This window comes from Indicator indicator, chromosome Z, assembly GCF_027791375.1.
Source record: "Indicator indicator isolate 239-I01 chromosome Z, UM_Iind_1.1, whole genome shotgun sequence".
Classification (NCBI taxonomy): domain Eukaryota; kingdom Metazoa; phylum Chordata; class Aves; order Piciformes; family Indicatoridae; genus Indicator; species Indicator indicator.
Window position 1 is genome coordinate 49,077,797 of NC_072053.1, and position 13,033 is coordinate 49,090,829.

Genomic DNA, 13,033 nt, shown 5'->3' on the forward strand with positions numbered 1-13,033 from the left:
CCCATCTCCGGGATCAGAGACAGCCGACCCTGCCTATCGGGAACCGCCACCTTGTCCGCAAGGGCCAACCGGAAGGACCCGGCCCTGCCGAGCAGGACCACTCCCAGCGCTGGTCCTGCCAACCCCTGGCTGCCGCAGTTGCGCCGTGGGACCACCCTGCCAAGGGAAGCTGCGATCGGCAGAAAGTCGCCCCTCCTGTGGAGGCGGGAGGAGAAAGAAAACCTTGCCACACCCATGGAGATGTGAGGAGAAAGAAAATCACCACCCGGAAGAAAGCCCCCCCCGTGGCCCACCAGCGACTCAGCCACAGCCTCAGCCCCGGGCATCTTTCCCCACCTGGATGGACCAGCTCCAGGCAGACAGTAGTCAGCGAGTGGCAAGTGTGATCCAGTGACTTGCTTCGCTACAAAGAAAGACACAGTGTATCTTTTCACATGTGCAACACTCTGTAACACTCAGTTCAAAGCACCCGCGTCTGGCCGCGTGATATTCCAACGTGAATTGCCTCTTGATAGCATTGTAAATATCTCTGCACGTAGCTGCAGCTGCCAAGCATCTTGTCAGGTCGCCATCTGGTGGACAATCGGCAGAACTGCAGCCTTGGTCCTCAGGGGGGATTTCAACCACCCTGACATCTGCTGGAGGGACAACACAGCAAGGCACCAGCTGTCCAGGATGTTCCTGGGTTGCATAGATGACAACTTCCTCCTCCGAATGGTAGAGGAGGAACCAACAAGAAAAGGTGCTATGCTGGACCTTGTTCTCATCAACAGGGAAGGGCTGGTAACCAATGTGAGGCTCAGAGACAGCCTTGGCAGCAGTGACCATGAAGCAGTTGAATTTAAGATCCTCAGGGCAGCCAGGAGGACGTAGTCTAAGCTTACGACCCTGGACTTCAGGTGTGCAGACTTTGATCGCTTCAGGGATCTGCTGGCCAAAGTGTCGCGGGACAAAGCCCTAGAGGGAAGAGGGGCCCAGGACAGCTGGTCAGTATTCAAGGACCACCTCCTCTGTGTCCAGGAGCAATGTATACCAACAAAGAGGAAAGCAGGGAAGAATGCTAGGAGGCCTGCCTGGATGAGCAGGGAGCTGCTGGACACACTTTCACTTAAAAGGAAGCTCTACAAGGAGTGGAGGAAAGGACAGCTGGAATGGGGGTATATAAGGAAGCTGCCCGAGCAGCAAGAGACCTGGTTAGGAAAGCCAAAGCACAGTTTGAATTGAATCTAGCCAGGGAGGTTAAAGGGAACACTAAGAATTTCTATGGGTATATTAATGGTAAAAAGAAGACTAGGGAAGGTGTGGGCCCCCTCAGAAAGGAAACAGGTGAAATGGTCACAAGTGACCTGGAAAAGGCTGAGGTTCTCAATGACTTCTTTACCTCAGTCTTCACTGCAAGGGCCTCCAGCCACACTCCTGGAATAGTCATGGGAGCTAATGGCAAGAACTAGAAGGAAGAACTGCCCATCATAAGTGAAGATCAGGTTCATGATCACCTGAAGAACCTGAAAGTGTTCAAGTCCATGGGACCCGACGGGCTATACCCACGGGTACTGAGAGAACTGGCAGATGAGGTTGCTCAACCCCTCTCTATTGTATTCCGAAAGTCCTGGCAGTCTGGGGAAGTCCCCACTGACTGGAAAAGGGGAAACATTACTCCCATTTTCAAAAAGGGTAAGAAGGAAAGACCAGGGAACTACAGGCCAGTCAGTCTCACCTCTGTGCCTGGTAAGATCATGGAGCAGATCCTCCTGGAGGCACTACTGAGACAGAAGAATAGTGAAGAGGTGATTGGGTACAGTCAGCATGGCTTCACCAAGGGCAAATCCTGCCTGACAAACCTGGTGGCCTTCTATGACAAGGTCACAACATTAATAGATGAGGGGAGAGCAACTGATGTCATTTACCTGGACCTGAGCAAAGCCTTCGACACTGTCCCACATCACATCCTGGTCTCCAAAGTGGTGACACATGGGTTTGATGGGTGGACCATGAGATGGATAAAGAACTGGCTTGATGGCCACACCCAAAGAGTGGCTGTCAATGGCTCCATGTCCCAGTGGAGGCCAGAGACAAGTGGAGTCCCTCAGGGGTCAGTCCTGGGACCAGTCCTGTTCAACATCTTTGTTGGTGCCATGGACAGTGGCATTGAGTGCACCCTCAGCAAGTTTGCTGATGACACCAAGCTGTGTGGTGCAGCAGACACGCTGGAGGGAAGGGATGGCATCCAGAGGGACCTTGACAGGCTGGAGAGGTGGGAACAAGCCAACCTCATGAGGTTCAACAAGACCAAGTGCAGGGTCCTGCATCTGGGTCGAGGCAATCCCAAGCACAAATACAGGCTGGGCAGCGACTGGCTGGAGAGCAGCCCTGAGGAGAAGGACTTGGGGGTGCTGGTGGACGAGAAGCTCAACATGAGCTGTCAGTGTGCACCCGCAGCCCAGAAAGCCAACCACAGTAGGAAAGGAGATAATAGAACGGTGTTAGCAAGCAATCTGATATTCAACCATCCAAATAGCATCTTCAGTTTCTCCAAAGAAAATTATGTAAAGTTTCTCACAGGTACTGTAACTGATCATAGAAAAACATATCCTATGCACTCTCTTGTTATAGTAAAGCAATTCCAATCAACAATAGACACTGAAAACTGTAGAGACCTCCAAAGTGTTATGAAGTAAGGAAGGAGAAAGAGCTTTGAGCGTGCCCCATATGCAAAGAGTTAGAATCGAGGGCACTCAGCTGCAGTGAGACCACAGCAGGCACAGCCATGGGAGTCAGCGTTCTGTCAGGGGGGCTGAGGAACAGTGTTCCTATGGAAGAGCTTTGAAAGAAAATGTGTAGTATGAGAGGGGGAAATAAAGCATTGACCAGTGCAAACAGCTCATTTGTCATTGCCACTGCTGGGTATCTTCTAGTCTTGTGTTATCGTAAACACTAGTCTTCTGGAAAGATGACACGGGTGACTGTCTGCAGTGGTGCTAGTGACTACAGGGAACAAAGCTGCACTTTGCTTTGTTTTTAATTCTCATCTCTTTACACTCGGTAAACTTCTGAAACTGTAATGTACTGAATTACTGCCCTGACAGCAAGCTGTAAAGAGCTGTGCTGCTGATTTTAATAGGGTGATAACCCTCTTATTGGTGATTCTAGTTGTCTTACCTTGGATAAGAGAAATAGGGTATATTGGCTGCATCAAGAGAAGTGTGGCCAGCAGGTCAAGGGAGGTGATTCTCCCCCTCTACTCAGCTCTGGTGAGACCCCACCTGGAGTACTGTGTCCAGTTCTGGAGCCCCTATTACAAGAGGGATATGGACATGCTGGAACATGTCCAGAGAAGGGCCACCAGGATGATCAGAGGGCTGGAGCACCTCTCCTGTGAGGACAGACTGAAAGAGTTGGGGCTGTTCAGTCTGGAGAAAAGAAGGCTCCGAGGTGACCTTCTTGTGGCCTTCCAGTATCTGAAGGGGGCCTACAAGAAAGCTGGGGAGGGACTTTTTAGGCTATCAGGTAGTGATAGGACTAGGGGGAATGGAATAAAGCTGGAAGTGGGGAGATTCAGGCTGGAAGTGAGGAAGAAGTTCTTCCCCATGAGAGTGGTGAGAGCCTGGAATGGGTTGTCCAGGGAGGTGATTGAGGCCCCATCCCTGGAGGTGTTTGCAGCCAGGCTGGATGAGGCTCTGGCCAGCCTGATCTAGTGTGAGGTGTCCCTACCCATGGCAGCAGGGTTGGAACTGGATGATCCTTGTGGTCCCTTCCAACCCTGATTCTATGATTCTAAGAAGGCGATAACTTGCCTCTGACCAACATTTCTGGACTTGGATGGTGGGGGTGGTGCTCAGAGGTGGCTCTTTGCCAGTGCTAGTGCCCAGGGTTGTGGTAGGGACCCAAAGGCAGCTGCTGGTTGGGGCTCCTGGGTATTTTGCACTGGCGCATTTTCTCCTGCTAATCTGATGTTTGAGAGTAGCTATGGAAAGATCTTGTAGCTGCAACTACTTTGGACCTTTATCTCAGCCTTTCTGGCTTCCTGCCTCTTTGACAGAGGTTAGAAGTTGTTTGCCTTTTTAGCCTGTCCACGCCTTTCCTGTGGTGCTGGTCTGTCAGAGCCAGGCTGTGTCGGGATAGTGCCAGACCTTTCCGCTGTTTATCTTACTCAGCCTCTAGAAGGCGCTCTTGGACCGTTAGACAATCACAGTATGGGCACTAGGGCTTCTGACCACCAAGTGTCAGCACCCACAGTCTCCATGGTCGGCAGCGCTGAAGAGTTAGATTTTGGGGCAGCCTTTTCTACTATGGGATGAGGTTCACCTCAACGGCATCTTGCTACTATGGGTTTTTCAGAGCATTTTGTCCACTGCTGGCCTCTATTCCTCTTTTTAGTAAGACGAAGTTGGCACGTTTTAACATTGCTTTCTCTAAGTTGCCAGGACTTTGCCAAAGCAATCCATCTTCTCCTGTCAGTAGTAGGTAAGGTACAAGCCTGTCCTGCTGTATAATTCAATAAGGTTTCTCCAGATTTCATGGCAAATAAGTAAGCAGTTAATTCTCAAGAAGGGAGCCATAGGAATAGCAGTGGCTCTGCTGTTTTGGCACATCACGCTCTTCTGGCGTATTTGTGCAGAAATCATCTTCAGTGCAGGTAATGCTGTGCTGGGCAGGGGATCTATAACCAAAGAGCCATTATAAAGCTTGTTTTTTATTCAGAAAAGCAGCTTTACTGTGCCAGGGGCTGGTAGCTTGTGGGCAGGCTGCTGAGATAGAGTGGGCAGAACCAGCACCTCCCAATAAATCTAAAGGAGTCTAGTTTATTAGGCAGTCAGCCCCACAATGTCTCACAATAAGACTGAAACAAGTAACTCTGCCAGGCATGGCAAAGGAAAGGAAACCTGCAAAAGGGGCAATTTTGTCAATTACAGTTCCTTTATTAATGGCAGAGTGCAGCAACATCAACCAAAATAAATACAGTTATTTGTACATAATACAAAAATGTAACCCTTCATAAAATCTGTATTGTGCTAAGAATTACGTACTGAGCTTAAACAGTTTCTGTATTTTTGCTTAAATAACGTATACAGGTAAGCTCAGTCAAATTAACATAGTAACTTTTTCTGATTTGAAGACAAACACATGAGAGTTTTAGATCAGTGTATCCCTACATCACACCTCAACTAAGATTTAAGAGCAAATTAACAGTTTTTCAAGTTTTCCCTGTACGATTGTCCTCTATCAAGATTAGCACAGTGGTTCTATAACCAAGCAGTGAAATGCATCTTGATAGTAGTGTCTATTAGCGGATACAGAAAAGTATGATTCAGACAACCAGCTTAAGGCACCATGGTTCCCGCAACAGACATGAAATTACTGGCAAACCCAACAATTTTAATGGAAGGCTATGAGCCTTCAGCTACAGTACCAAGAAGAACAATCTATTCTTTAAATATATTCTTGTCAACATATTCAGTTGACTAAGTGTAGGTTTTGTTTATTCTTTAACAAAAAAGTTAAATACAAGATTTTGACATTGCTACAATCTAAAAAATATCTCAAATCTTGGAAAAAAAGGTTTTAAATTTATCCCTTTATCCCTCCATTTTTGCAAGACATTTTTTTACAGACTTTGGAAATACAGTTTCTAACACACTATATAATGAAAGTCCACTATTTTTTCTCCTTTGAAAGCAAGTATATCAATTGCTGATAACTGCCCCTCCAACCCTGTTCTGTATTGTCTCTGCTATCAACAGAAGTGAAGAACAACTCACTTAAATGAAACCAAGTTCCTCCTGAAGTCCTACAGAGCAAGAGAGTCCTTCATTTGCTCAAGACCTCTTCCCTAATAATATACCATACTATTAGATTATGAGTTAAAACAGTATGTAGGACTAACATTCAGACAGTAGCTACCTTGCTAAAACTCTCTCAAATCCTAGAGTGAAAAGTAGGATTCAAATAGGATAAGATAAGGAGTATATTCATAAAGTGGCACTACAGAAATTGTACATTCAAAATTGCTTACAGTAGTTCAGTTATCTCTCAACTGAGAGATAACCACAAAATCACTTTGAATTTCAGGAAATGTTCCAACCAAATAACAAGCTTACATCAAAAGATAATGGACATGGCAAAGTCACTACAGCTTACCTTGCTCCACACTCAGCATGGCACAGAAAAAAATTATCAGAGAACAGATTTGGAATCACGCGTTACATACTTAAAGAAGTATTTTCCAATTAGTTCTGATAATGCTTCCCCAGTTAGCTATCCATACATTTCAGAGTAGGACTGGCTGCAATTACTTGTAATAGTTAACCAATACCCACTGTAGCTTTGATGTATCACCACAAATTCCCAAAGGCTTCTCATTTGTACATTCATCTGCTTGGGTAGTCAAAACCTTGGCTCTTATTTGCACTTGCAGCAGAGATCTGATAATCTTTTTCTGTGCCTTACAATGATGTCATTCTACAAGTCAGCAGTTTATTGCCAGTGTAGTGAATATCCCCAAGGTTCTCCACATTTTCCTTTAACAAATAACACTAGCACATAAACCACAAAGTTGCCTTTCATTGCCTTTTTTGCCTTAAGGTTCAACAAGCAAAAATCTTGCTACACTGTTTCTCCATCTTTCTGTGCCTGAACCTTTATGAACTTTCACTCGCTCACTTCCTGATTGTCAGTGAAACACTTCTTCAGAAGCAAACTCCACAGGTCCTGTGTTGTGATATGTACAGTCAACTATGAAGAAGTTTATCTCGCATTCCGCCTTGACTTAGTATCTTTCATCCAGCAATGCCCTCCAGCTTTTCATCTTTAGTGAGATAGTTTGAACTCTTAATTTTTTCCCCCCTCTTCTGTCAATAGACTTAACTTGAATTGTCTTCTGTTTCTGTTTGGTCGCTAATTTCTCAAAGGTCATTGATTTCTAAGGGAGACTGAAAGTTTCATTTATAGAATCATAGAATCAACCAGGTTGGAAGAGACCTCCAATTTCAAATAAATTTAAAACAATTTCAATTAAAACAATTTCAATCATGACAGTTGTGTAGCACAAAAAAAACCCAACAAGCAAACAGAATTACTCTTACCATTATCAAACCATTTGCTTCCTGCACCACATGAAACTTTTACATCAGTAGCGAACTTTTCTAAGCTAAAATCCAGACATAAGATTGACAGAAAACTGGGAAAAGAAGTTGGAATAACATTCTGCATGTTAAAAACAGGTATTCTTCACTTAAACTAAATATTCACACTTCAAGGTCAAAAGAGGTCACAATTAACCTCGGTAATGTTCTGTATGTGCTCAGATCTCTGAACAATGGTAACTTTATGATACACAATTTATCTGTAAGGACTTAAACCAGCCTTCTCTTCCTTTTCTCTTACTGGATTTATGATGAACTAACACAAGGAAACCTAGACCTATGACAATGAAGTACTTATAAAAGCAGTGCAAATATAAAAGCTCTGTAATATAGGAGAGGTTAGAGAAAAAACAAACAAACAGCAGCATAGATTTCCTCAGTGTTTGTTTACTGTTTTGCCTTCTGGTAGACGAAAGAAGTTATTTTCTTTGAGTTTAAGGTGTTCTGGTAAATCTAGCTGTCTTTTTGCTTCTTCAATGTCTTCCTGAATTGCTGAAATGAGTGCATCTGAAAAAGGTAACAGGGATGTTTAAAAGTTGGTTTGAATCCTGAACACACAATAGCAAGTGCAAATGCAGAATACCAGGCAACCACAGAAGTAGAACATATATAATTATTACCATGATGTTTTAAAAGCAAAATTGTGTAGTTTTAAAATGCCTTTAAAAAAAAAAAGAAACATGCCAGAGTTGCATATTCCACCATTATAAGCACTACCACCTCCTTGTTCTAAAGGCATTTTTATCAAGGATCAATGGAGTTTCAATCCTAACCAAGCTACATTTTAAGAGATTAACCAACTAGACTGATACTTTTACAACAAGCCCGTAATTTTAAAATTACTCTTCAGAATAGTAACAGAATACATTTTGTGTGTGTGATACACTGGAAAATGTGGGGGGCTTTGCTTTTTTAAAAAACAACTTGCACATTTAGTTTATGAAGACATTTCCAAGGTTAACAGATAAAACATCTCATTGCAAAAAGTGAGTAAGCCAAGTAAAAGACTAGTTTGATGGGGACCTGCAATACTGACCTAAGGAATCAAAGTTTCTTTCTGGCCGAATATATCCAGTGATGACTATACTAAGAATTTCTCCATAGAAGTCTTCTTTAAAGGTGTGGATAATGTGTGTTTCCTAAAGGAAGAGAAAGTAAGTTGGCATTTGTGATAAACTTTATTTCCCCCACTGTAATTATGTACAGCTAATATGCCTAATTCAAATTATGTCCAGCACATAATGGTAAGAGAACCATTCAGTTTAACACATAATACACGATTAAAAGGCTATGGCTTCTACTTATATTAGGAATAAGAATTGTATTTTGCATGGAATTGAAGAAAATTTACTCAATTTGGAATATTCTGATAGCCAAAAAAAGAAGAAAATAAAAAAAGCCGTAACTCAAGGAATGCTTCACCTCTTCTCAGAATTCCACAGCAGCAAATCACAAAGCTTAATGTTTAATTTTTATGCTGATACACAGAAGTAACTATGAAGATTTTGACTGAAATATTTAGCTTAAGGAGAGCTTTTACAATCAGCTCACATGGAAAATGAATGATAACATTAAAGAAGTGAAGACTGAGACAGGGTTCTGTCTCATGCTCAGAACTACTTTATGCACATCTCCCTCTCCAATGCAGGCACACCCATAGCACATAGCACTGCTCAGAAAAGGTACCTGCAAAGATTTTGAGAGTACATTTGCACAAGAATACCACATTATGGATTCTTCAAACACTTAGAACTTCAACAGCAGAAATTTATACCCAAATTAAAGTAAAGCTCTGCAAGACTCAGGAAAAGTAACAGCTCCTGACAGCAAGAAAAACACAACCGTCACAGCTCAAGATTTTAACGCAACTGCTCCATCCCATTTTTTATGTATCTTTGAATATCCTGTGTATCAAGCCACAGCACATCATGTATGGATTCCATCTTTTACAAGAAGAATTAATACAAAGTCATTGTAATTTAAGATGCACCAGTATCTGTGCATTGATATGCGCACATTTCAAGATAGATTGCAAAGAACAATGTATCAGTACATTCCTGCTTATGCTGGAAATTCAGTGCATCTATGCATATGTTTAGTTTGCTGTTGGCATCATGAGCAACCACAATTTCAGAAATACTGCTGTAATTTTATTTTGGAATTAAAATGGAGCCAAAAGAAGAAAATAAACTGTATTCATCTACAGCTGTGTATTTTCTGGATACTAAGAGTATTTTCTGTTCACAATATAAATATATGATATGGATACCAATTACATCTCTAAGAGCAAACAGAACATCTATATCTCGTTTATGGATCAAATTCTGTTTACCTTATTCAAATTCAACATCTGCCTCTTTTATTATAATAAAAATCCCACACAAAGCAAAATTCTTACCACTGACTTCTTAATATTCTTATAGAAAGGGTTCCATCCTATGCTCAAAACCATTTTATGCACATCTCCATTTCCAACACATGCCCATCCATAGTATATACCAGTAGAAATATCAGATGGAAAGCTTTCGACTACTTGCTCAGAAAAGTTAGCTGCAAAAATTTCAGAAATTGTAAAGCGTGAGTGACTTCATGTAAGTCAAAAACATAACAGAATGTTCAAACACTTATAACCCAAACTCTGCCTACATACTATTTACAAATAGTGCTACCACTGATAAGAATGAAGCAACATGCCATTTGGCAAAGTGCAAAGCTCAACTCAACTTCACAAAATTCAGCTCTTGTGGAAACACCCAATTTATCACATTTCTTATGCATGCTGTATTTTCTAGTTATACACATCCTCTTCTGTGGTAATAATAAACATGTAATACATCCAAAATGCATTTCATTCTTGGGGTAACTATCACAGCTTTAGTATGGTGAAAAAGGAGATGTTTTCTGCACTATCACATCTCAGAACTATTTAATTGTTAATAATTACTCATGAAATAAAGTATGTAGAAATAAATAATTATTTACAAAATAATAGAATGGTAGAAACCTCTGAAGATCTAGACCAGCCCCTGTGCTAGTGCAGGATCACCTAGATCACATTCGAGTCAGGTTCTTACTCTCTCCAGAGACTAGAAATCCACAACCTCTCTGGGCAGCCTGTTCCAGTGCTCTGTCAGCCTCAAAGTGAGTAACTTTTTCCTTATCTTTATGTGGAACCTCCTGTGTTCCAGTTTGTGTCCACTGTCCCTTGTTGAATCACTGGACCACTATGAACCGTCCAATTCCGCGACACTTGTGATTTAGATATTTACAAGAATTAGTAAGATCACCTTCAAGTCTTCTCCAGCCTGAAGAGACCCATCTCCCTCAGCCTTTCTTCATAAAGTAGATGTTCCAGACACCTATCATCTTAGTGGCTCTCCATTAGACTCTCTCCAGCAGTTCCCTGTCCTTGAACTGTGAAGCCCGGAACGGGATGCAGTATCCAGAGGAGGCCTCACCCAGGCAGAGTAGAGTGGCAGGAGAACTTACCTCCATCTGCTTGGCCACATTCTTTAATGTATCCCAGGATGCTATTGGCCTTCTTGGCTGTGAAGGCACATTGTTGGGTCATGGTCAGCATGTTGTCTGCCAGGACTCCCATGTCTTTTGCCCCAGAGCTGCTCTCCAGTAGGTCAGCCCTCAATTTGTACTGATTTATGGGGCTGTTATTCCCCAGATGCAGTACTGTTCACTTGTCCTTGTTCACCTTAATTAGGTTTCTCCTCACGCAAATCTCCAGCCTGTCCAGGTCATGCTGACTTCTGGTGCATCAGCCACACCTCACAGTGTTATATCATCAGTAAACTTGCTGAGGGTACACTCCGTCCCTCTCTTATTCCCTGACAACAATACACCATTTATAAATAGTAAAGAGAAAAACGCAAATTATTAACAGATGTTGTCAGAAATCCAGCATCTCAAGTTTAGCTGTGTAAAGATTCCTTGTCTGCTAGTAGTGCAACTGCAGGCTGCAATGTCTGGTTAAAACACACCAAAGTTCACTTGACTTACACATCTAGCTATATTTAGAGAACTGAAACAGAGATGAACAATAGGAAAAAAAAATTTCTTTGTAGGCAAAGTCCAGCTGCTCTGCTCTGCAACTTCTGCATCACTCCCTTTAACCTCCTTCCTCACAACTACTTCCAATGCTTACACGGTCTCTTGTCTGAGATTTGTGTGAGTAGGTGTGTTCCAAACCGCCACACCACAACACCGTGCTCGGGATCACTGATCGACAACCTGTGCCTCATAGTGACGATCATCAGATGATTAAACGAACAAAAACAAGACTGAAAGAAACCGCTTAATAGAACGGGGCGCGGGGGGGAGGGGGGGAGAGAAGATAACACAAAAGAGGATACAAGACCTTAAGCTACGTAAGCAAAAAAAAAGTCAGAAAAATGCTAACATCGAACAAGCGGAGACTATTCACAAAAAGACCCAGTCGCGGTAATAACGCAAGGGCGCAGGGCAGCGGGGCGTGTCCGGAGTTCAATCGCGCTGCGTCACCAGCCGCGGAGCTCTGGCACCTCTCCTCGCCATAACCTGCCGCCCCTGCCCTCCTGCACAGCGGCGGCTGGGCCCCGGCGCGGCGCCGCACACCTCCGCTCAGGTGAGCTGAGCGGCACACGCTGCTGAAACCCACCGGGGCCTCACCAAAGGCTGTACTCCAGCCACGCCGAGAGCCGGGACAGGGACCCGGTGTGGACCACTGGCCCCGCGCACGGTGGCTAACACCAGGCCGAACACCCCACCCGGTGGCCTTCACGGGAAGCGTCACCCTCCCTTCGCTCCTGTCTCCCGCGCACCCCGCTCACCGGTGGGGATGCCTAGATCCTTGGAGCCTCTGCCGAAACCCTTCACCACCTCCCCACGGCAGAAGTACGGCAGGTGCCTCATGACAGCCAGCTAGAGCCGCCAACAGCTCCCAGCCCAACGCGCCGCTGAACTCCGTCTACCCGCGATCAACGCTCGCCACCACCTTGATCTGGGCGCTACCAAGAAGGAGAAAAAAACAGGTGGAGCCTTCCAGTTTTCAATGCACACAGCCCTGGGATAACCACCTGCCTCCTTTCAAGAATGGACTTGCCCAAGCCGCCACGCCCCCCGCCGCCACCACCCCTGGGGGTGGGGGCTGCGCATGCTCAATAGCTACGTTCCTGGGCGTGGGGCATGAGGTGCGGTGGGCTGCGCGAGGGTGGGGGAGTGTTGTGCGGCTGTTGCCGCCTGATACTTTCCTCGGGGCCGGGCTGCCCCTCTGCCGCTTTCTCCCTTCGCTAAGCCTGTCTGGCAGAGGCCATTGCTACAGCCCACAATGGCGGCGACACTCCTGGCAGGTCTCGTGCGCCGGTCAGCGTCCGCATCGCCAGGCGTGCGGACGCACAGCGCTGTGCGGCGGGGGACGGAGAGGGCCTCTTGGCAGAGCCGCCTGCGTACCCTGGCAGTGAAGCAGGGCACTTCCTCGCGGAGCTCAGCCAAGGCGGGTGCCCGCCGGGCGGCCGGCAGTAGGGCTCAGTGCGAGCCGTAGTCGGCTGTCAGGTTCACGGAGATAACCTTGCTTTGTTTCCCACAGTTTCCTGGGGCGCGACCGGACGTGGCCAGTCCAGCAGCCGTCGTGCAAGGAAAACAACGGGAACGCCTGTGGGTGTTCAGCAGCTACTCGGTGACTTGAGAGTTGCCACATCAGCCCTCTTACCTGAAAACTACGTCTTGCACCGTGCATGCATGTGTGAAAATAATGGTCGGTGGTAGCTCTGGTTTTGCTTCGTCTTTCAGAAAAGGTCAAACGGTTCAGACTACAGCCAACACTTGAAAAACTCCAAGAACAGGTTGTTATGTAACAGCGAGCTGAGGTTGCTTAGTCTTTAAAAAAAAAAAGTTCACATCTG

At 44.9% G+C, this 13,033-nt stretch overlaps 1 protein-coding gene across 1 annotated transcript; it reads right to left on the bottom strand.

Annotated features, from left to right (window-relative positions):
• Positions 1 to 4,911: 4,911 nt before the first annotated feature.
• On the bottom strand, positions 4,912 to 12,205 carry RFK (riboflavin kinase). The gene is made up of 4 exons (XM_054397463.1): positions 11,963 to 12,205; positions 9,541 to 9,692; positions 8,179 to 8,281; positions 4,912 to 7,649 (listed from the first exon to the last, which is right to left on the bottom strand). Exons 1-4 carry the CDS (start codon positions 12,042 to 12,044, stop codon positions 7,519 to 7,521), a joined length of 468 nt encoding a protein of 155 aa, XP_054253438.1. The 5' UTR covers positions 12,045 to 12,205; the 3' UTR covers positions 4,912 to 7,518.
• Positions 12,206 to 13,033: the final 828 nt, after the last annotated feature.